This window comes from Lycium barbarum, chromosome 4 (genome assembly GCF_019175385.1).
Source record: "Lycium barbarum isolate Lr01 chromosome 4, ASM1917538v2, whole genome shotgun sequence".
In the NCBI taxonomy this organism is placed as follows: Eukaryota; Viridiplantae; Streptophyta; class Magnoliopsida; order Solanales; family Solanaceae; genus Lycium; species Lycium barbarum.
In genome coordinates, this window is record NC_083340.1 from 133,748,670 (window position 1) to 133,773,296 (window position 24,627).

Genomic DNA, 24,627 nt, shown 5'->3' on the forward strand with positions numbered 1-24,627 from the left:
GACCCAATACTCGACCCAATTCACCTTTTAACAAAATGAAACCCCTAGGGTTTCATCTTTTTCATGACCGCCGCTCCCTCCTCCCTTCCTCTCTCTTCTCTCCTTCTCTTCCACGCCCTTCCTCTTTCCCCCACTTCCCGCTGTCCCCCACGCCTGTCTCTCCCACTTCCCTTTGTCCCCCGCTCTTCTCTCTCTCCCGCTCCTCCTTCTCTCTATTTCTTCAACACAAAGCGAAAAAAACCTATAAATAGTGGCTAGTTGAATCGGAAAAAGGAAGTTTTCCAGTGGCCAAAATCCCCTAAGCAAGATTAGTACATCAGCTTTATTTACGAATATCGAGTCAAAATCCTAAGTCGTTTTTTTGGTTTTTGTTTGTCTTGGTGTCGCTTTGAATCCGAACATCGCAAGCTCGGATTTGGTAGTCTTCGAGCATAGATCGAAAGCCCGCACCCACTTCGCTGCACCCGAAGAAGGTCCGTAATTCTCCTTCTCTTTTACTTTTAGTTCCGTTCCTTTTTTTTCAGTTAGTTTTCTATAGATTCCAGCATGCTAGTTAAGGTTTATTTGTCTAAATTTCAATAAGAATATGAGTTTAGTCTGTTTAATGGTTGCTTCAGCTTTGTATGGATGCATATATCTTTTGCGCCTTTGTCAAGCTTATTTCTCTTTTCTTAGAATTTGCAAAGAATGAGGCCTTTTAGTATCCTTTGTCTGTTCGAGGATTAGCTCAAAGTATAAGCTGCTGGATGATATGATTTAGTTTCAGATTGCATAAGAGTTTATTTTTTTTTATTTTTTATTTGAATCTGCTCTTGTCTTCCATTAAATGGTTAGCCTTTAGTAGTTAAAGAGTGTGTTTTCCTGAAGTTACGAGCTGAAATGGTGGATAGCGTAGCTGCTAATCTAATTTTCTAAATCTACATTGTAAAGTTCATTCATTTAGGCCTTACGATTAAAATATCATGCTTTGAAGATTAAGTTATGTAGAGGTTAAGCTAACAATTGAAGTATTGTGTTTGTTTTTTTCAAATGCGTATTAAGAATCAATCCCGTTTGTCTAATCTTTATTTCCCCTTCTTTTACATGTACACATTGGAGCAAAATGGAGTCTTAATTTAGGGCTTTCTCAAAACAAAGTCTCCAGATGAGACTCGGCACACCCGTCCATAGAGTCATCTCATTCCGCAATTCTTAAATCACATCGGGCAGCGAAACTCGCCAGAGACTGCCTATGACACTTTATTCTTTTCTTTCCCTTATCATTCATTTTCTTTCATCCATTTTTTTATGATTGCTAATTTGTCTGTGTTTTAGATTGTGTGTGGTTTAAAATTAGGTGCAGAACCTATGACTCACGTAGGATCAGAAAAGGGTAGATTTTATCATTTAGGATTACCGAGGATTACTGCTCTGAACATTAAATACTTATTTTCACCATATAAAGTGCATCATTCATATAATAATATTTTAAACTTTGTTAGTTACAGTTTTTTTTTCTTTGTTCTCTCAAAGCTATTTTCTTAATTTTTGGACCTTAGAATTAATTAACCTAAGTTTGGCCGGATAACCGTAGTTGACGGATTCTAAAGGATGCCTAATCCCTTCCCTTTAGGATAATTAGAACCCTTACCTAGAATCGCACTGATTAAGTAGACTATTAACAGAGGTTTAGTTAGTTTTACCTTAGTTAATAATTAGGTGCCCTAATTCACCTTAAAATCAATTGGGTGGCGACTCCTTAAAATAAAGCAAATAGGAATCTCCAATATGTTGTACTCTAATTTAACCGGTTTAAAATGGGGTATAACATTACCTTGATGTGGGAAGATGAGAAGAAGAGATAAAAGTCATGCTAGGGCTTGGAAAACTGAAATAGAACTGAAAAATGGAATAAAAATTTGGAAAACGCGACTTTTAATGAGTCTCGGGCACGTCTGCTTTGGCGTTTGCACCGCAGATCGCAGATGCTAAACACATATCGAAACAGAATGTTGGAAACTTTGGGATGGAAAAATTTAGCCCAGATGCATTGGGAAATGCGTCGCAGAATGCCATCTGAGTCGCATTTCGTGTTCTGCGACCTTTCAGTAAAATAGTCATAACGTTTTGTACAGACGTTCGTTTGACTTCCACCATATATCAACGGGCATTTCAAAGGGCTACAACCTTCATGTTTTGAGTTTTCTCAAATTCTGAACGAATTTTTAATAAATCAGGCTTGAAGATAGACTTATTGAAAATTTAGTCTTTTCTATTAAATCTTTTGCACCTCACTATCCGTCTTGATTCCAAAACAACTAATTCCACCCAAACTCATCCCGATGGGACTTCATATAGCTAAAATGTCACGGTAACACTCATTTAACATATTCACTCCTAATCCGAATTTACCGAGTGTTACAGAAGCATACACAATGCCCCAATGATGTCAAGAAGCATACACAATGCCGTGAGAAGCATACACAATCCCTAGTGAAATCAAGAAGCATACATAATGTCTTATCCTAATGGTTCACATTTTTATCTCACCACGAATCAATTTATAAAAAGAGTTTTAGCGTACTTGAAAATAAAATATATGCGGCTGACCTCAAAGAACATCGATTCTGCCAAGCACACGCCTGTCTCATCACATGGACCAGACAGACAAAATATATTTTTAAAACAGGTTTGAAAAGAAAGCACCAAAGCTTTAAAGTCTCACTTACCTCGAACTCACAACTCAAGCACCCTTTCTAGTAAATCCAAATTTTGCTCACACGTCTCCTGATCACCTCAAACTACACAAAAATGGGTTTAAAAGATAAAAAATTCTTAGGTGGATGTGTTTGCAACAAATTTTGATATGCGAAAATAAATTACAATCACAAACAAAATATGAAGAAATAGAGATTTTATTGATGAATATTGCGGGTACAAGATCTGTTTACTCCCTTGATTCTTCTCTCCTAATATTTCTCCGTAATTCGAGGGTCGTTAGTAGCTATTTCTTGAACCTAGGATGATTTGGATTTTGATATGTGGACTTTCTTGGGATGTATTTGATCTCCATGAAAGGATATTGTGGATCTTCTTGAAGTATTTGGTTGTCAAGAAATATCCGGTCACATATTGACCTCTTCTTCAATACCCATGAGTTTATGGGATATCTGAGATCTTGATCTCTTTGTAAATACCAAGAGTTTATGGGATATTTGAGATGTCTTTTCAAGGGAATATGTGCCCCCTTTTATAGGCGTGATCTAGGGTTTAGGGTAGAATAACCTCCAAGAAACCTTAACCGCCGTTAGAGTTTGAAGGTGGATTGGACTCGTCTTGTTGAGTCCTATTTTAAATCCAATAAAATTTTGATGTCTACAAATGCCCCCTACTTCAAGACTTGTCAAGGTGTAGACTTGCAAAACCGTGAAGACTAGACTTGAAGTACTAGTGAAAACAATGAATACTTTTTTTTTCATCGAGTTACAATACCAAAACACTTCACCTTTACATATGTCGATGTATGAATTGACCGTCTATTTTTTTTTTTTCATTGATACCTTGGAGAACAATTAATAGCAGTCCCAACAGTACTACTACCTTATTTTCATTCTTCATAAGATGGTACTGGTGGAAGCAAAGCAACTTCACGTCTGACCAAATAGGAGCCAAATCCAGCACTTAAGTTTCCAGGGGAAAAAATGAACTGAAACCCTCATTCCATATATCAACTATGGCACCTTATGGTTATAGAAGATTTTAATTCTTTACTTCCCATACAACAAAATTCTCCTGGTGCTATCATGTAACTTTAGCGAGGAGTCTGCTATCACCGTATCACGTAGCTTTAGCGAGGAGTCACTTAGCGTATCTCCTTCGCAACTTTGTGGCTTTGGCGAGAGACTATTTGGAGCGTCTCCCTCCCTTACAGCTTTAATGGAGAACTGCTTGGATAGAGAACAATAGCTTCGTCCCAATAGATTACCCCCATTACTAGAGATTTGATATGATTTGTGAGAGAAGAGATGAAGGGCAGACTTGGTCCCACTGGGCGTGCCAATTTGTTTGCAACAAACTTTTGATGTGTGAAAAATAAACTGTAAAGCACAAACAATATATGTTGAAACAGAGATATTCAAGTCTAGTCTAGTCTTCACGGTTTTGCAAGTCTACACCTCGACAAGTCTGAAGTAGGGGGCATTTGTAGACATCAAAATTTTATTGGATTTAAAATAGGACTCAACAAGACGAGTCCAATCCACCTTCAAACTCTAACGACGGTTAAAGTTTCTTGGAGGCTATTCTACCCTAAACCCTAGATCACGCCTATAAAAGGGGGCACATATTCCCTTGAAAAGACATCTCAAATATCCCATAAACTCTTGGTATTTACAAAGAGATCAAGATCTGAGATATCCCATAAACTCATGGGTATTGAAGAAGAGGTTAATATATGGCCGGATATTTCTTGACAACCAAATACTTCAAGAAGATCCACAATATTCTTTCATGGAGATCAAATACATCCCAAGAAAGTCCACATATCCAAATCCAAATCATCCTACGTTCAAGAAATAGCTACTAACGGCCCTCGAATTACGGAGAAATATTAGGAGAGAAGAATCAAGGGAGTAAACAGATCTTGTACCCGCAATATTCATCAATAAAATCTCTATTTCTTCATATTTTGTTTGTGATTGTAATTTATTTCCGCATATCAAAATTTGTTGCAAACAGGATGTTTTCTTAAATTTTTAACACAAGTCAAATTCGCAGTCAAAGGGTTGACCCAAAAAAATAAACTCTAGCCAGCGGGTCAGAATTCCGAAACAATGAACACTAGAGGGTTCTTCTCAGCGAGTCAATCGTGTAACATTAATCAAAATCAAATTTTGATAACATTTGCCCTTTCAAATCAATGATTTTAGTTGAAGAACTCTAGGGCTAAACTTTCTTGATGCCTCATAATTTCTCTATATTTTCACCATGAAAATTTATTCATAATCACGTAATAAACTTATATAAAAGATTAGAGTCATTACCTTGATGAATTTGGTGGAAAATCCCTATTTTTTCTCTTTTTTTTTCTATCTTTTTTTTTGTTTTTGTTTAAAAACTCTTTTTATTTTATTTTATTATATAGGGAGGAGGGGAAGGGACAATGGGGGAGGGGATTACAAGGTGAAAAACTGAACCCTACCAAGAAGGTGAAAGTTCAGGTAGTCAACTAACTATGTTACTACGATCCCCTTTCTCCCCTTCTATTCTTTTATAATACTACATTTTTTTTGTTTTGTCTGCGTTCAGCTTCGCTTCTTCTGAGAGGAACAAGAAAATATACGAGATGTGTAAAAGATACAAAAGCTGGGTTTGATTTACTAGAAACGGGTTTGGTGTTGCGTTTGGTCGGGTCAGTTTTAGTTGGGTCAAACTTTATGTGGACCAATAAAAAAGCCACTTGTTTAATTAATTTTCATGTCATATTTCTATTAACTGAGAGTGCAATTTTGAACCTAAAAAAAAAAAATATTAAGGGCTTTTTTATTCAATAGGTGAAAGGAAGACACTTTTGAACCATTTCTGATTGGTTAAGGACCATTTTGAACCTTTTCCGTTTTTTTAACTCACGTGAAAATAGAGGATAGGTGCAAATTATAAAAAAGTGCACACATTTATGCAAATTACTCTAATATGGAACATATTTCCCATCATATGACTCCATATAATTTCTAATTAGTTCATTACAAGAACACCATTAATGCAAATTAAAAAGAAGAATTTCCAAGAGAAGGCTACGCCCCCGTCCCCCCAACGGGCCCACCTAACGGAAATTAACGGATCAAATCACAAGCTTCACTTTCTGATTCTGATCAGCTTTGCATGTCTTCATCTTTCATCTTTATTCTTAATCCTTTGTTTTAATTGCATTCTTTGACATGCATGATGTTTGATCCCTATTGATCTTTTATTTTTATTTTTATATATATATATATATATATATTTTGGGATCGATTAAACTTTCTGTGGGATTCTGTGAATCTCTAAGCCCAGAATGATTTCTTCTTTAAAATTCAACGTGAAGTTCTCCCTTCATTTCACTCTATATATAAAACAATTCCAATTTTTCCATTTTGATAAGTCTCAAATTATTTAACACAACCCCTTTTATACAATTTTACAAATTTCAAGAATTCAAATCCCGTAGGCTATTAGAATTTTAAAACTTTCATGTGATATTTCAAGAATTCTAGCCCTGCCTATATGACTCTATATGTAAACAAATGAGATGGTAGAAAGTGATTTAAGTAAAGATAATATAGAGGGTAGTACTAAAAGTGACAACTTATTATGGACCTCCAAAGATTCAGGTTCAAGTTGTCATAGGGACCCTTCTTTTTCTGGTTGGTTTGATGAAAGTGGCACCCTTCATTCATCTCAAATAGTCAACAGACATAATCTTAATGCAGATGATTTCGATTTCGAATTGCCAAAGGGGAAAGAAATAAATGTATCTATAGGCACAGAGACAAACCAACATAGTAGTAACTTTAAGCACAGGATGATGAGGGGCGGTGGTGGTGATTTTGCTAGTGGAGAAGATAGGTATGTTCCATTTGACGTGGAGAATGGTTCATCGAGTCATCGAGGATCTGTCGATGATGATGAGAAGGATGATAGCGACGATGATGATGGTCGTTCAGCTTTCTCGGACTACCATGACTCACCACAGGCAGTTTCAAAGAATGGTGCTATTTCTGAAGTTGATGTGTTGAAGACATTATTCTTCATCCTTGTATGGTACAGTGTCAGCTTGTTCTTGACATTGTAAGTATTGCATTTCGTTGCATTCTTGTCTTTTTTCGTTGATGTGTATTGAAATTTTTGTAGTCATGGTTGTAAGTTTACTTTAGGTCCTATGCTTTCTAGGAGTTGGTTAGCCCTATATATTAGAGATTCTTATGCCAGTGGGAAATATAGAGAACTTCTAGTACGTTTCATTTTTATTTTGTGAAGTGTTGGCCGGAGATGACTTTAAATGGGGAACATGATCAATGAGGATTCATATAGCGGATCTCTGCTTGTTTGAGACTGAGGCATAGTTATTTTTTATTGGAGCTTCAGAAGTATTTTAGTCTTGATTATACGTTTACTTTAGGTCCCATTCTTTCTTGGAGTCTTTTAGCCTATTAGAGATTCTGATGCCGATAGGAAATATCAACTTTTGTACTTTTCACTTTTAATATTAATTTTGTAGAATGTTAGCCTGAGGTGAATTTAAATGGGGAACATGGTCAGTGAGGATTCATATAGCCGACCAAACTTGTTTAAGATTGAGGCGTAGTAGTAGTTGTTGTTGCATTTGTGTATTGAAGCTTCCGAAATACTTTAGTCATGTTTATACGTTTACATTAGGTCCAAGGGCTTTCTAGGAGTCTTTTAGCCCTATATAGTAGAGATTCTTATGCCAGTAGGAGATATAGAGAACTTCTAGTGCTTTTCAATTTTTTTTATTTTGTAAAATGTTGGCCTGAGATGAATCGAAATGGGGAACATGATCAGTGAGGATTCATATAGCCGATCCCAGCTTGTTTTGAGACTGGACGTAATTGTTGTTGTTTGTTGAAGCTTTAAGTATGTCTTTGTTCTTCTCATGTATTGACATGTGGAATAGGTACAATAAAACTCTTCTCGGGGATCATCTCGGGAAGTTCCCTGCTCCTTTACTTATGAACACTGTCCACTTTACCATGCAAGCAGTTTTGTCCAAGGCCATTACTGGGTTCTGGTCTCAAAGATTTCAACCTACAGTAATGATGTCTTGGAGAGACTATTCTTTGAAAGGTACATTTATGACTATTAATGACTTTTTCTTTCAGGTATATTACTGCATGATTTGTTGAAGAAGTGTCTCATATTATGGGCAATGACTTTTCCGACATTGAAAACCTGTAAAACAAGTTTGGAAGAGAGGAAAAAGAGGAGAACAGAGTAGAGTAGAAAGTTTATAGTATTTTGAAAGGCGTATGGATATTATAGAGCAGGATATATGTGTAATTTGTTTATCCACTTTTGCAGTAGGATTATTTACAAAACGTAACAAAGACGAGAGTAGGAGTTATTAATGGGCTCGATTGATCCTTCTATGCTTCTCTTTGTGTCTAGTGTGTGCCTCTTATGAGTTTACAATTTCATATGCTAAATGCTAATTGGCTTGCCGCAGCTTGTGACTTGGTTAGCCATATGTTACACTTATTAGCTGATAACTGATATATCGACAATGGTTTCTAATGAAGTGATTTCTGTGAACAATATGAGACAGTTTCTGCATGTACTAGAATCCTTATGTTTGTTCAAGTTAGCACATCTACTTGAAGCTCAGTTTTCATTCTCCATGAGTTCAAGACATATAGTCTTTTATGTCTTTTATTTCTAACCTTGGTCACTATCTAACAACTAATACTATAGATGGCCTTTGCCTTATGCAGTTGTACCGACAGCTCTCACAACGGCAATGGATGTTAACCTTAGCAATGCATCCCTTGTTTTCATCTCTGTCACATTTGCCACTATGGTGAGTAACTCTTTCTCCTTAATTAATTTGCTTTTATCAGACATTTTCTGTCAATACTGATGAACTGCAAATATCTTCAAAAAATTGAGCTCTCAGAAAGCATGCTAGTGAAACTCACAACATAACATTCATTGTACGTACCTTGAAATTTTAATAATCACTACTGACAGTTACAGCACTCTGCCACTAAATTAATTGTGATTGTCAAAGGCATCAAGGGCCAGTGAAATAATCGTCTACTACCGATTAGAATAATGATCGTCTATTACCGATTAGAATAATACATTTTCTTACTTTGTTTTCTCTTTTCCTTCCCTCTGATACAAATTCTAGGCTCCTAATGGCAATCTATGTCATTACAGTGTAAATCTGCATCTCCCATCTTTCTCCTATTCTTCGCATTTGCTTTCAGGTACTACTTTTAATCACTGATCTCCTTTTGTTTTATGGTGCTTCTTTTATTGATTGATTTTTTAAATTGTCTGATAGATGTATATCCAACAATATTATTCCTCAATGGGCACAATTATTGGTTTTTTGGCATAGGAAGACTCTGCATTATTTTGCAAAACCTTTTGTCGTATAGGTACAATGAGTTATCAATTCTTTCATGGGTCGCAAACTGACAGAGGAACAATATCCTGTGGTGATTTGAAATGTTGAAATGAGGAAAATTTAATCGCTTTCCATTTACCACTCATTTCCTTAGGGATCATATTCATATAAATTTTTTGTTTTTGGGTAGATATTACTTGTCTCAATTATCATGGATGCAAGAAATTAGAAGAATGAAGAAAAATCGAAACTCAATATACCAATTATCTCCTTTGTTGTTTTACTTCATAACGAAATAATTCTTTCCTCTTTGCTTACCTGTCCTTATTCCCCACTTTTCACATTCGACTGAATAAAATGTGATCATTATGGACTAAAATCCTGAAAGTGTCTATCTTTGATGAATATGATATATTTGACTGGATCTTATCTGATTTGCATATATTTTACCCAATGCCCCTTGCTTTTAAACTCAACTATTTTGTTAAAGGTTGGAGTCTCCAAGTGTAAAGCTGCTGGGGATAATTTTGGTCATTTCTGTTGGGATACTATTAACAGGTATTTTGCACACTTACTTGCATTTAGTTGTCTGGGTGTTTTTTGTATTATGTAGTCTCTTATATGCAAAAGTATCCACAATTTTCATCTTCATCTGTGATTCTTAAATCACATCAATAAACTTCACTTGTGCACTGGTAAAAATGTTTACTTTTCAGTACAATATTTCTCGTTTCTAATTTTGTGATGGCCATTTTGATTCTTTATCTTCTTAGAGATTGAATAGCCTTTTCTGTTTAGATACGATTAAGACGGGTTAACAGATACTTTGGTTCTCCCGTGAACTGTGTTTTTGAAAAGACACTTTCAGGCTTTAAGTCAATAATGATCACATTTTTGGTGTAAATTGTTGCTTTGTCTTAAGAAGAGTATCCTGGGGCTTTTGAGACTAAAGAAAACTATTAATCATGCTTATTATCTGTTTGCCTAGACTCATTTTTTTCTTTTTTCTTTCTTTCCATGGTACAGAAGGGTAGTCGAAAGCATGTCGATATAAAAATAGTAGCTGGCATGAGAAAGTTAAGATGGATACTTGGTTTAAGAAGAAAGGACTAAGAAATTTAAATAAATGAACGGAAACTGATGAGGGAAGTGATTAGAGTACCAACTAAAAGAACATAATGAGGAAGAAATGGATTAAACAATTCTCATTCTTTTTCGAATGTCTCACTTTTGCAGCCTAATGAAAGGAACAATACTATAGTCATTAATTCAAAGAGTTGACAAAACCATGGCAAATGTGATCAAACGAGGTTATTTTTAGAGATGTAGTAAGTTATGGTTTTAACTATGAGCATTGCATAGATATTGTTAAGATAATGGACCTTCGGGTCTAATTCAACCAAAAGATAGCTCACATGGTGATGATTCCCAAGACCATATAAGGAGACAATAGCCCATTTTCTCAACGAATGTGCGACTCTAACAACTCCTTGCGCCCTGCAAGTCCAGGCCTAGACATTTGGAGCCTGGACAACATAACGTGGGGTCCACATTGGGTAAATCAAGAATAGAAATCGGTCAAACCATGTCTGATTAAATGGACCTTGGGTCAAACACAATAGCAAAAGTTAGCTCATGAGATGATGATTGCCCAAAACTATATAAGGAGATAACAACCGGCAATCTCATCCAATATGGGGCTCTAAAAGTTATATCTACATCTAAATAAAAGAGTAGTTGTAGCTGACCTCAACTGATTGCATAAGGCTGAGTTCAGTTGTGTTGTTCTTTTCACAACTATCATTGACAATTTGGATCGACTTTAGGTAATCTTCTTAATGGATGTTTTTGCTAACTCTATCGCCATATTTGTGTTGTCTGTTAAATTAAATCTGTTTGGTAGACAAGTCTGACCTTTATCGTTTGATAATGCAGTTGCAAAGGAGACAGAATTTGAGTTTTGGGGATTTGTGTTTGTTATGCTTGCTGCAGTTATGTCTGGGTTTCGCTGGAGTATGACTCAGATTCTTCTGCAGGTAGGATTTTGGGACACTCGTTGCATTGTTATCAGTGATATCTCAATAGTATGTGCTCTGACTTTGTGTATTTTTGTGTTTGTTCTCCCATGTCCAACTGGTCTTGCTACATAAAACTGGCATAAAGAAAGAAGCCTATGGTAAGGACTATCAACAACCCTTTGAAAATTTCAGACATTCTAAGAATGTTGTTATCATCATCATCAATATGAGTGGCAGCGACTGCACACCACTACTTAGATTACATCAAATTTTCATCTTGTTTTAAAAGGGCAGTCCGGTGCACGAAGCTTCCCGCATTCACACAGGATCCGGGGAAGGGCCACACCTCAAGGGTGTGTGATGTAGGCAGCCTATGTGGCTGATTCCACGGCTCGAACCCGTGACCTGTAGGTCACACAGAGACAACTTTACCATTGCTCCAAGCCCCCTTCCAAATCTGATCTTGTTTTGCTAATCTAATTGGAAAAACAATGTTGTTCGATCCAGTTTGTATTAGCTTGTCAAAGATTGAATATTGGTCATCTTGTTTGATATGCTTTTTATTAGTCCTAGTGTTACTCAATCTAAATTTGGAAAATCTAGTGAATCAGTTTTCTTTTCTATAAAACCAACAAATATATAATAGATGTCTACATAATGAATAACCTGATGTGCCTTTGCATCTGGAGAGAAGTGCAAAACCAGTTTCCAGTCAAGTAAGTATTATAAACTCCAATATGCCCACTCCTATAGATCTCCCACCAATAGATCTTCAGATGAATTCCCAACTCATGTAAGAGGTCTGTTGATGCCGCATCTACATCTTTCTGTGGAATGTATACAACCACAGGCGGAGTTAGGATTTTGAGTTTATTTACTGGATTCTAGAAGAAGCAACTTACCGGGTTCTGGATAAACTGTTTATACATATTAAGTGGATTTTTAAACACAATACAGATCCTGGACCAAAGCTACTGGGTTCTGCCGAACCCATCGGCAGACTTGTAGCTCCGCCCCTGTATACAACAATCACTTGATCTTATCATCCACAATAAGGTGAATTCTAGAAAAGGACAATTTGTGCTCTTGGTTTTCATTTTATCTAATCTCTTAAATGCCGTACTACACAATTCCCTAAATTAGTTGATTTAATCCATTAGCTGTTTTGCCTGATGAAATCATATTTGCTTATGAAATGGAGATCCATTGAACTTAATATATTGAAAGTCGTTAATTCAGTATTCGCTACACAGTTTCTGAATAAATTGTGTATGACATGCATGCTTTGGTTATTCCAGGTTTAAAAAATCCACTCACCCTAATGAGCTATGTTACTCCAGTAATGGCTATTTCAACTGCTTTTCTGTCCCTTATTTTTGATCCATGGCACAAATTCGGACACACCAATTACTTTGATAGCTCGTGGCATATAGCTCGAAGTTGTTTGCTGATGCTTTTTGGTGGAACTTTGGCGTTTTTTATGGTACGTATGTGTCTAAGCACTAGTGTCATTTGTTGAATTCCCGTCTCATACTGGTTGTTTTGTTTGTCCCCTTTTCTTTTCCTGGAGAAAACGAAGCCTTCTAATAAGCTAGTTCATTTAGAAGCGATTGTCAATTCTTAAAGAACTTGGAAATATTGGTTTACTGCAGGTGTTGACGGAATATATTCTTGTGTCTATCACAAGTGCAGTAACTGTGACAATAGCGGGAGTTGTAAAGGAGGCGGTCACAATCTTGGTATGAACTATAACCCATGTCATTTTCAGAGTAGAATTAATGTGACTGAATAACCTTAGAAAAATAAGAATACAAGTAACGTACTGATGGTGGAACTTCCATATTGTTCTAGAATGCTGATATTTTTGTTATAGAAGGATCTCTTTATTGCTTGACCAATGGTTCTTGCACTATATTTTGAGATGTTATTATATCAGAATTGAGATGATGAATACTTGTTTACCTCAGAACTGACTGTCAATCGCAATAGTTTTGTTAGAATTTCTATAGCCAGAAAGAATTGTAGGTTGTTGTAGCACTGACTGCTGGCCCTTGGGGCCTGGGGGTAGGATGGATAGTGATCTACAACAATGCTCGTTTGGAGTATGGATATCATATGTTAGAAAAGGAAATATTATAAATTTCAAGCTTAGCCATATCAACAATGCTCGTTTGGAGTATGGATATCATATGTTAGAAAAGGAAATATTATAAATTTCAAGCTTAGCCATATTGAGATTATCCCAACAAGAGAGGAAGTTTAGCATGTGTTGCTTGCAACACACAAATGAGACCATTAACAGACTAAGCTTGTCTTATTGACCAGGTAGAGCTAGAGTGGAAGCTACGGGTTCGACAGAATCCAGTAACTTTGCATAAAATCTTGTATTTGTGTTGAAAAATTATTTAAATAAACAATGTATTTGGAATCCAATAAGCTACCTTTTTAGAATTCAGAACCCATAAACTCAAAATTCTGGCTCCGCCTTTGCCTATTGACTGTCCTTTTAAGTGAATTTGAAGGTGTTAATACTGATTAAAGAATCTTTTGGAGGTGTACAGACTATAACTGGGACCTCACTGTGATCACAGCCATCAAGTGAATCATGTATACATAGCAATGAAAGTGATTTCAATGCAATTCTACACATTTTGAGTCCTGTTTACTACTGGTTGACCTCATTTAGTGAAGCTTCCTTGCCTCAAGTAGATTGTACTATTCGAACACTATAGACTGAGATAGGACGTGGGTTGCTTCAATCTTGAATAGATTTCGACATTTGTAAAATTTATATGGTTTCTACAATTTCTGAAATAGCTTGTAATTATGTTTGCTGCCTGTTCAGGTTGCTGTATTTTATTTTCACGACGACTTTACCTGGATGAAAGGGTTCGGTCTCATGACGATAATGTTTGGTGTCAGTTTGTTTAACTGGTACAAGTAAGTGACTGAATCCTTTATGTTTTAGGAAGAAGTTATTTTCATGATTACTGGTTCTGTGCTGATGTTAAAATTAGATTAGTTTCTAGTCCTTTCTTAAACTATCAAACAGATTATGTGTATTTTGTTGTAAACTCCGTATAGAGTACACTTTTTGTCTGCCAGTGACAGTGACTTGCATTTCTGCCAGTTTCAACCTTAATGAACTTTAAGAAGGCCGTTGACAATTCTACCACTTTAATCTGTAATCAAAAGGACTATATCTTACACTTGTGCATATTATTTGGGTGTTATTTGTTTTTCTTGTACAAGCTCATCTCAATAGAATGTATCCGGTGTTTGTGCTAGCTTCTAAAATTGATAGTTGTCGTGAGGTCATCTTTAAAAGAAAGCACATTGAAAATATGTTTAATTAAGCTCAGTTCGATTAAAATTGTTGATATCGCCCCATTTTAAGTCGCAAATAGGACTTTGGTAGTCATATGAAGCTATGGTAGAATTTTAAACTGCTGGGATGGTTTAATGGTATGTATTAAAAATGTGTTCTACTTTCGTTCCTCAGGTACGATAAATTACAGAAAGGTAGCATAGGTGAAGATGAAATTGGATCACCATTAGGAAATGCAGCTGCTAAGTATGTTATACTTGAAGAAATGGAAGATCAAGATCATGGTCCTTGAAGTTTCCGTATGGAATTTATCTGCGTTTACGAACATAGTAAGCTTCTAACTACCATTGCTCTTACGGCCTTCTGCATAAGCATAGGGAGGAGGAGCAAATGTGTAGATTTTCTAGCAAATGAATATCATCATAGACCTGAGGAAGATTTGTTAATCTGGGAAGACGGGAAATTGAGTTTTTTTCTCCTAGTAGACTTAAGACATGTTAAAAAAATTTTGGACCATTTCTCGATCTGTGCGTGTCATCCTTACGCAGGGGCCATGCTAATCTTCTCTTATCGTTCCAATTTTATCAGATGTCCCGAAGGGATGACTTAATGATATGTTGTTAATAGAAAATATTAAAAACATCTATTTATTTTCCAATATACGAAGAAAAAGAGAGATCGAAGGTGAGAAACATATTGAATCCTCATACCTCAACTTTGCATTTAGTGAACTACTTTCTTCTTTATAGGTCTGGTGAACTCTTGAAATCACTAAATATAGAAATGGAGGCTATCAGTATCTTTACAAAAAGAGGAGCAAGTGGCATATTTGTATTATGAAGGCCTCAAATAGGACTAAAGTGGCAGCATCCACAGACGCGTCATTTTTTGGACTGAACTCTCATGCTGGAAAGTGATGATGCGATTGATGGTGAAAGACAGAAACTTTTGTTCTTCAATCAGAGCAAGTTATAAGGTTAATCAGTGTTATCATAATCTGGAGAGCCTCATTTTTTGTTAAACAGATACTTTCTCTACAATATTCATCTGATTTTTCTGCATTCTACATTTAATTCTTGTAATGAAGGTGTTAATAGACATCAAGAGATGAGTCTTAACAGATAGTTGGTTTTTTAATTTTCTCCAAAATTGGATTTTAGAGGTTTTATGGTCAAATAGTACAACCATATTGATTGAATTCTCTAATTCCGCCTATGTGACAACTGACAAAGCATGATTGGTTCTAAACGTTTAGAAAGGAGGAGGGTTGTTGTAGGTTGATTGTCAAAGTAAAAATAGTCTCAGCTACAATGAGTGTACTGAATGCTGAGGGTTCATATGTCAATGCTAACTTAAGTTTAATTTTGGATTGTAATATAGTTGATTTGTTTGATTGAACTTTGTATAAATCAATCTCTAATAGCATATCTTTGTATAAATCAATCTCTAATAGCATATCAACTTAGTAAAATTGAACTTAAAGAAGCCAATGTGAGTGGGTTCTCTTATGTCATCAATAAGAAGTGATTCCTAAGGAAGTTTAAGGTAGTGTATTACATACCAATTGCAAATGTGACAATATAAATTCGTTTTGGCCAATTTTTGGATTACATTCCTTGATCCTTTGTACTCTGAGTACACTTTAGATGTTCCTTTGATTATATTATTGTGGATTATAGTTTGATTTAAACTCTATGCCGTATTTAAGACATCTATTGTGTTATTATTTTGGATAATGAGCTTGTGCTAAGATGATAAATGGAAACGGTTCGCCTAATGGGTGGTAGTTAAGGTGCCCGCCGTGGCTTATAAATTTGGGTCGTTACACTGACACATTGGGAGCATATAGTAGGGCTCTAGAGGAGGCCATATTTAAATTTTCCATGTTAACAGAAACTCAAAACTATAGTTTATTATAAAGATATTTATGTAACTATAAAGATATTTATGTTTGTGAAAACACATTAAATGACAAACTAATCCGGATCCAAAGTGAAAAGTCAGAAGATCTGGCAAATTTGAAAAGTATATTGGAATATTAAAAATTTGGTGCATAGCGACATATGGAATGCCACAGTCAACAGATAAGTTTTTTTTAGAAATATGAGCAACGCTAAAAAGATTGCGACATTAGTTCTATATGATGTTACTTGTTTTTGTATATACATACCAACATGTGTGTGTCACATGATCAATTCCTCAAAGTAAGAAAGAACTAAAATACATGATTACTGAAAACACAATTCTACTAATATATAGTAAAAAAAAATTATCAGCATCGGCGTTTAGAGAACTAAACCAATAAATAAATGATACATATCTTCACGTATACCCTTATCATTAAACCATTGACTTAACCAAGGCAAATTTTATGTTCTGATGTAGATACCGCATGGATGCATTTTTATTTGGCAGTGATCTCTCTATCTTACCCTTTTTAATTTTGATTTGTTTGATATATTTTTATATTTGAAAATTCTTCAACTTACCTTTACCAACATACTCTTATAGTCACAAAAATGTCATTTTTGTTATAAAACTATATAATTGGAAATAAACAAGAGAAGCAAACTAATAACTTTGTAGAAAGAAGGGAGAAATTATATTTCACTTCTTGTTGATATCTCAAATTGAGAACTTAACCATCTATTTATAAAGATGGTAAATCTCTTGATGAAGTCATCAATGACAACACCAAGAATTAAAATCAAACTTGTGTTGCTTCATTTTCTTCATTTCATACATGCCACCAAATGTACATGTACCTTGCCACCAAATGTACATGTACCTATTCTTATTTAGGACATGTGAAAAACCTAGGCTATATGGACATTCATATATATTTTACAACAATTTTGTATTTAAAATCTATCACAAGTTCGACCAATATTTTGAGATATGAGAAAAGTTTTTTTTTTTAATTATTATTATTAAACTTTATATCCGGTTAAGCATCATCGCATAAAACCGGACGGAACATATATTTAACAAATGTAAGCCTTAAAATATTTCTCACACCACATGATTGTACATGAAATGTGCGTAAGAGATTACATCAGTACCATTTAAGAATCTATACAAAGGACAAAAATAAAATATAAGAAAAGTCACATTGTCCCATATTTTATTCTGCTCAATTCTGGACGTCAGTCCATCAAGACGGCTACATCTTTTTTTTTTTTTTTTTTTGTTATATTATAAATCTATTAGACATTTAGGAGTAGTTAAGAAAACGATGAATATTTCTACTGCAATGGGAACTGCTCAAAGCATAATTGCAGCACTTTTTGTCATCATCTTGGTATATAAAGCATGGAAAGTATTGAAGTGGATATGGATTAGCCCAAAGAAACTGGAGAAGTGCCTCAGAAAACAAGGCCTCAAGGGAAATTCTTACAGGATATTTTATGGAGACATTAAAGAAGTGTCTAAAAGTCTCAAGGATGCCAATTCCAAGCCCATCAATCTATCAGATGATGTAGCCCCAAGAATCATTCCTTACTATCTTGAAGTCATAAAAAAATATGGTATGCATCCAGATATATTGTTGCTTTTGCAGTACTTAATTTCATGAGTACCTTTGTTCATAGAGAGAGATGGAGTACCGAGTTACTTGTCTCAACTTATGCGACACACTTTTCAAACGACATAGTTGAATTTTATATATTACTTACCGTTTAGATTACCTATCTTTTATGTAAGGTGCTTGTATACCTCGTAAAATCGATACTCTGATCTCACTGTCCCAATTTATGTGACATGGTTTGAATTTCGAGAGTCAAACTTCTTTATTTTGATTATGAATTCGAACATACAATCTTTAAGTTCTTTGTAAAATAATTTACATATTTAGAGACTACTTAAAAGGTACTATAAGATCACAATAATTAACAATTTAAACTATGTGAAGTGCATACGAATAAATCACGGTCAAATATTTTTTTGACCGACTCTCGAAAAGCGAAAAATGTCATATAAAATGGGACAGAGAAATCACTATTTTGTAACCTTAAAAATAAAAGTATTTATCAAAATTAATATTTATTTTCCTCAAAGTTTTACTTTATTAACACGTCAGAAATTGAAATAGTACGAATATATTTGGAAAAGGTTTATAAATAACTTTATTATTTCTCTAAGACTTTAAATAGTTTGAAACAAATCCATTTTATTGAAACCATTCGAGAACAAGGTGTAAGTTTTAATTGACTCAAAGATTGTGAATTATGCAGGTAAAAGATGTTTTCTTTGGCAAGGACCAAATCCGACAATATTAATAACAGAACCAGAATTAATAAAGGAGATATTTTCTAAAAATCATATTTATCAGAAGCCTCATAGCCCAAATCCGTTGACCAGGCTGTTGACTCGAGGCATTGTATCCCTTGAGGAGCAAAAATGGACAAAGCACAGAAAGATATTAAATCCTGCCTTTCATATGGAGAAGTTAAAGGTATTAAATCCTGCATTGTATCACTTTAGCTTATTTTCCTTGCTTATTCTATGAGGGTCATTTGGTTCGTAAACAAGTTATACTAAATTAATAATAATGTAAATATATTTTTATTAGAGGATGTTTGATTTATATAAGACCATATATAAAATATATGATGTGCAATATGTATAAAACATGTGTTTGTCTTTACAATAGATAGACTTGGTTTAAATTTTATTTTTAATTTTACCTTGGCTTTCTTCAACAACGTTGAGGGAAGAAGAGGTTTAGAGAAGGACATATTTGTCATGTTATCATTTTATCTTGAACAAAGTCGAGGGAAGAGCTCTAGAGAGGGGCATATTTGTCATCTTATTATTTTATCTCGGGATTAGTAATCCCGTCATTATTATTATCTCATATTGAATGTGGTATAAAAATAATACCATGCATCATTGTGGTATAAGTAATCTCGGGATTGTTTATACAAGATCAACCAGACGCGAAATAAAATAATCCACATTTTATACTGGAATAACTGTTATCCCTTATTCTTGTAATCAAACAACACCTAAGTATTAATCTTTTTATAGCATATAAATAAATTTTTTCAATCCATTTTCTTAGAAACTTTCTACTCCAAATATTGCATGAATTTCTAATTCTAAACATTTTATCTCTCTGTTAATTAATATAAATTCATATATCTAATTCTTGTTGCAACTCATAAAAAGCTAAGGTTTAACTAAATAATGGGAAAAAGGTCAAATATACCCCTGAACTTTGTGAAAATGTCTAGATATACCCTCTGTTTAAAGTTTGGCTCATATATGCCCCTGCCGTCCAACTTTTAGCACATATATACCCTTGTGGCTGTTAGTTGCATTGCTGGATTTTCTGAAATTGCCACATTGGCATTTTATTTTCCACATGGCATTTAAAATTTTAAACCCCTCCCATTTATGATATAAACACCCCCTCCCGCTCCTTCTTCCAATACCCCATCCACAAATAACCCGACATCGCCGGGTGAACCACTGTTTCTCCGCCCCTTCAACACATCACCGGCCAGCAAGTTTCAGCCATAAACAGCCACCATTGACGGCCTATTCTCCATCACGACCTGAAACCTCCATTGACACCATCAAAATTAATAAAAAAAAGTCATCCATTTTCTTCTCCGGTTAAACTCAAGGTATTTCCAGTCGAGTTACGGTCCCAGTTCATTGAAGCAAAATAACTGGAAGCATAATAACAGCCACAAGGGTATATATGTGGTAAAAGTTGGACGGCAGGGGCGTATATGAGCCAAACTTTAAACGGAGGGCATATCTAGACATTTTCGCAAAGTTCAGGGGTATATTTGTCCCTTTTCCCCTAAATAATTAATAAGTACTCCCTCCGTCCCAAAAAGATTATCCTCTTTTGACTTGGTACAAAGTTTAAGAAATAAATGAAGACTTTTGAAATGTGTGATCCAAAACAAATCTTAGATATTTGTGTGACTTTAAATCATCTCATAAAGTTAAATTGTTTCTAAATATAGAAAGGGGACAATCTTTTTGGGACAGACTAAAAAGAAAATGAGTATAATCTTTTTGGGACAGAGGGAGTAATTAATAAATTGTAAAGGAAATTATTTTGAAATACTAGTTAATAAAATTTATAATCATTGAATAATTGTTATTATTAATTTGAAGTATACTAATTTCTCTTTTTTTCCATAGCATATGCTGCCAGCTTTTTACTTGAGCTGTAGTGAAATGCTAAACAAATGGGAGGAGATTATCCCAGTAAAAGGATCAAATGAATTGGATGTTTGGCCTCATATTCAAAGAATGACTAGTGATGTGATTTCTCGCACTGCCTTTGGTAGTAGCTACGAAGAAGGAAGAAGAATATTTGAACTTCAAGAAGAACAAGCTGAGTATGTGATGAATTTCTTCAATTCAGTTTATTTCCCGGGATCCAGGTAAATTTAAGTTTAAGTTTGCTGTTGTCACTATTGAATTTTGTGATCACTGACAGAGTCAGGATTCTCACCGAGGGACTTAAACTATAATAAATATACATACGAAGAAGCTAATAGGATTTAATGTATATTATATCTATACATAAAAAGTAATTTTAACCTGATAGATAGTGTAATTTTTCTATGAATGAGTTCGGATAAAACCTCTTGTGCCCCCTTAGCTTCACCCTTGAGTATGTATAACCATAATCCAACTGCTGAAACTGTTTAAGAAAACACTTTTATTAGTATACTTATTTCTCCATACACATTCTCATGTTGTGCCCGGATCCTTTTCCTGGGCCGAACAGTGAAAGTTCTTTTCGATAATGATTAACGGTCATGATTACATTTTATCAGTATACTTATGTCTCCGATGATTACATTTTTCTTGATTATATCTTAACATCTAAAATGTTTGTCACAGCCGTCTCCTGTAACTATATAGGCTACTTAGAATCACTCTGAATCATCTATTTTTCTAAGCCAAAGTACTCCAATGATTACCTTTTTCACTAACTTTTCCTTTAATTTGCAGATATTTGCCAACTAAAATGAATAAAAGAATGAAAGAATGTGAAAAGGAAGTTCGAGAAACAATTACACGACTAATTGACAATAGACTAAAAGCAAAAGAAGCTGGAAAGTCCCTCAATGATGACCTATTGGGTACATTATTGGAGTCAAATTCTAAAGAAGTTGAAGAACGTGGTAACAAAAAATTTGGAATGAGTATTCCTGAAGTAATTGAAGAGTGCAAATTATTCTATTTTGCTGGTCAAGAGACCACAGCAGTGTTGCTTGTGTGGACAATGATTTTGTTAGGGAGAAATCCAGAGTGGCAAGAACGTGCTAGGGAGGAAGTTTTTCAAGCATTTGGAAAAAATAAACCAACTTTTGATGAATTATATCGCCTGAAAATTGTAAGTTACCTTCCTGCTTGTTACACCGTCTGTTTCATTTTATATGATACGTGTTTAACTAGAAACAAAGTTTAAGAGGGAAAGATAGACGTTCACACGTACTAAAAGTACCTTTGCAAGTTACCTTCCTTCTTATTAAATAGTTTGTACTTTGGTTCAATTTATATCACGCTATTTGATCGGAGAAGAAATTTAAGAAAGAAAGATTGAAAGTTATTTGGCATATACCAAAAACTACCTTTAGAATTTATGGTCTTAACCATGTTACGATATTTAAAGTTAACTAGTGCTAAAGACCAAGAAAATGTAAATGACAAAGTTATACCAGAATGTTTTAATTGTTTAGATGCATTATTTTAGCTACCCTTCCACGAACACAAGACCATTTCAGTTGTTAGTAAGATAAATTGAAAATGGCAATACTAAAAACTAGTGGTACATTTTTATGTTTAAACTAGTATGTACCTTATGCCTACATTCGCAAAATCTATTAGCTTCAGACGGAGTATATAACTAATGTTTTTCATGCAGGAGTTATTTTGTGGGCTAATGAATAAAATATGGGGAAAAGGACACTGTGTGTTCACTCAGCAAAACTAATTCCACATTTAATCACTGTTTGGGCTTAATTCACTAGGTGTCTGTTCGGCCCAAAATAATGTCAAGGCTGACCGGCCCAACAGCCCAGACGCTTAAAAAAAAAGACTTTTTGTGGCGACTAAGTCGCCACTAAAGGACTGCTACAGCATATATACATATGTTGGAATTATATATACACTTTATATACAAGAATTATACATTTTATATACATATGCTAGAATTAATCTTACATTTATTATACATAAATTATACGTTAATTATGCATTTATTATACACATATTATACAATAATTATATGATATTTATTTTTAACATATACAATAGTGATACATATTATATACCACAATGATACAGTTTGTATGATACATTTTTTATACGTATGATGCACTTTCTATACATGACTAATATAGTTTATATACACATGCTGGAATTATATACACTTTCTATACAAAAATGATACTTATTATATACAAAAAATGATACAATTTTCTATTCTATAATACACATTATATACACAAATGATACATATTATATACAAAAATGATACATACCTTAGTGATTCATATTTTATACCGTTTCTATACATTATAGATAGGTACTGATACATATTTTTATACACAAACGATACATATTATATACAAAAATCGCCTCAGAGTTTTTTGGGATATTTCTTATCAAATATACACATATTATACATGTTTTGGGATATTTAACCTTTAGTGGCGACTTTTTAAATTGCCACTAAAAAGCCTGATTTTTCTGTAGCAGCCCTAAAAGTCGTCACAAAAAGTCTGACTTTAAAAAAAAAAAAAAGCGATGGGGCTGTTGGGCCACCCAGCCTTTAGTGGCGACTTTTTTTTAATCTTTTGTGGCGACTTCAAAAGGCTTGCTACAGATTTGGCTACCACATGGAAATAGTTTATGGGCTAATTTTTGAATTTGGGAATAGATGAGTCAGCGCATGAGATTATTTATGGCCTAGCGGCCATTTGTGTCCTTTTCCCTAAAATATGAGTGATTTTGTTGTTATAAAACAAATAAAAGTGGCTTTATTGAATCAATTCTATAAGGGAAAATACATTAAAAATCTCTAAACTATAGCCCCTTAGGTAGTTTCATACTTAAATAGATTGGTCATTTGACACACCCAAACGTGGGTAGATTGGACGAATTATATTTTCATGAACTAATTTTGCCATTCCTAACTTCTGATCACAATATTCTGCAATATATTCTTCTCAGGTGACGATGATTTTGTACGAGTCATTAAGACTATATCCACCCATATCAACTCGTACTCGAAGGACAAATGAAGAAACAAAATTAGGAGAACTTGACTTACCCAAGGGAGCATTGCTCTTTATACCGACAATCTTATTGCATCACGACAAGGAAATTTGGGGCGAAGACGCAAAGGAGTTCAATCCAGAGAGATTTAGTGAAGGGGTGTTGAAAGCAACGAAGGGCCAAATGACATATTTTCCATTTGGTGCCGGACCCCGAATATGCATCGGACAAAATTTCGCGATTTTGGAAGCAAAAATGGCAATAGCTATGGTTCTACAACGCTTCTATTTTGAGTTATCTCCATCTTATACACATGCTCCATACTCTATGATAACTTTAAAGCCAAAGTATGGTGCTCCCCTGAAATTGTATAGGTTGTACCAGGAGTGTTAAATGGACGGGTTGGACTGAACTTGAATGGGTCAAAATGAGCTGAGGCCCTGTAGTTTTGGTGACTCCTGTGAGAATAATATGCTATCTAAGAGCATTGCTGTCTATAATTGAATGGCTTTTTTTTCGTCATGAATAAACCTTGTATCTTTCCTATAGGGCTTCTCTTGTCATCGTTTTTAACTGTTTAATTTAAATCCTAGTCGGATTTTATACCATTCATATCAAGTAGGCGTTTGGATATGCGATTTCATGTCATAATTTCAAGTCATGAGATGAAATCAGGGTTTGGACATGCGATTTCATCTCATGAGATAAAATCTCAAATCATCCAAAAAAGAATGATTTGAGATTTCAAAAAATTCAAATGTAAAACTTAACCCATAAGTTTATATTTTATAAAGAAAGACCCATAAGTTGGTAGATATTTTTAACAATTACTCCCAACAACCATTTACCAACCTCATTAACTACATTACTATTCATGTTTTTTTTTTTTATTGAACTAAAGTTTGATCAATTGATGTTGT

At 34.5% G+C, this 24,627-nt stretch overlaps 2 protein-coding genes and 1 non-coding gene across 3 annotated transcripts; 2 read left to right on the top strand and 1 right to left on the bottom strand.

The window, feature by feature from the left end:
* Positions 1-5,661: 5,661 nt before the first annotated feature.
* On the top strand, positions 5,662-15,774 carry LOC132636567 (probable sugar phosphate/phosphate translocator At1g06470). The gene is made up of 12 exons (XM_060353492.1): positions 5,662-6,804; positions 7,652-7,821; positions 8,466-8,551; positions 8,914-8,963; positions 9,597-9,664; positions 11,042-11,142; positions 11,270-11,282; positions 12,423-12,607; positions 12,777-12,863; positions 13,970-14,064; positions 14,627-14,781; positions 15,202-15,774. The coding sequence occupies exons 1-11, from the start codon at positions 6,266-6,268 to the stop codon at positions 14,742-14,744; spliced, it is 1,512 nt and encodes a 503-aa protein (XP_060209475.1). The 5' UTR covers positions 5,662-6,265; the 3' UTR covers positions 14,745-14,781; positions 15,202-15,774.
* LOC132638864 (U6 spliceosomal RNA) lies at positions 14,955-15,058 on the bottom strand. Its single transcript, XR_009581929.1, has one exon. It is a non-coding gene; the product is annotated as a U6 spliceosomal RNA (small nuclear RNA).
* A 1,875-nt stretch (positions 15,775-17,649) lies between the features above and the next one.
* Positions 17,650-24,315, top strand: LOC132636568 (cytochrome P450 CYP72A219-like). The gene is made up of 5 exons (XM_060353493.1): positions 17,650-17,979; positions 18,685-18,905; positions 20,615-20,859; positions 21,437-21,821; positions 23,663-24,315. Exons 1-5 carry the CDS (start codon positions 17,688-17,690, stop codon positions 24,098-24,100), a joined length of 1,581 nt encoding a protein of 526 aa, XP_060209476.1. The 5' UTR covers positions 17,650-17,687; the 3' UTR covers positions 24,101-24,315.
* Positions 24,316-24,627: the final 312 nt, after the last annotated feature.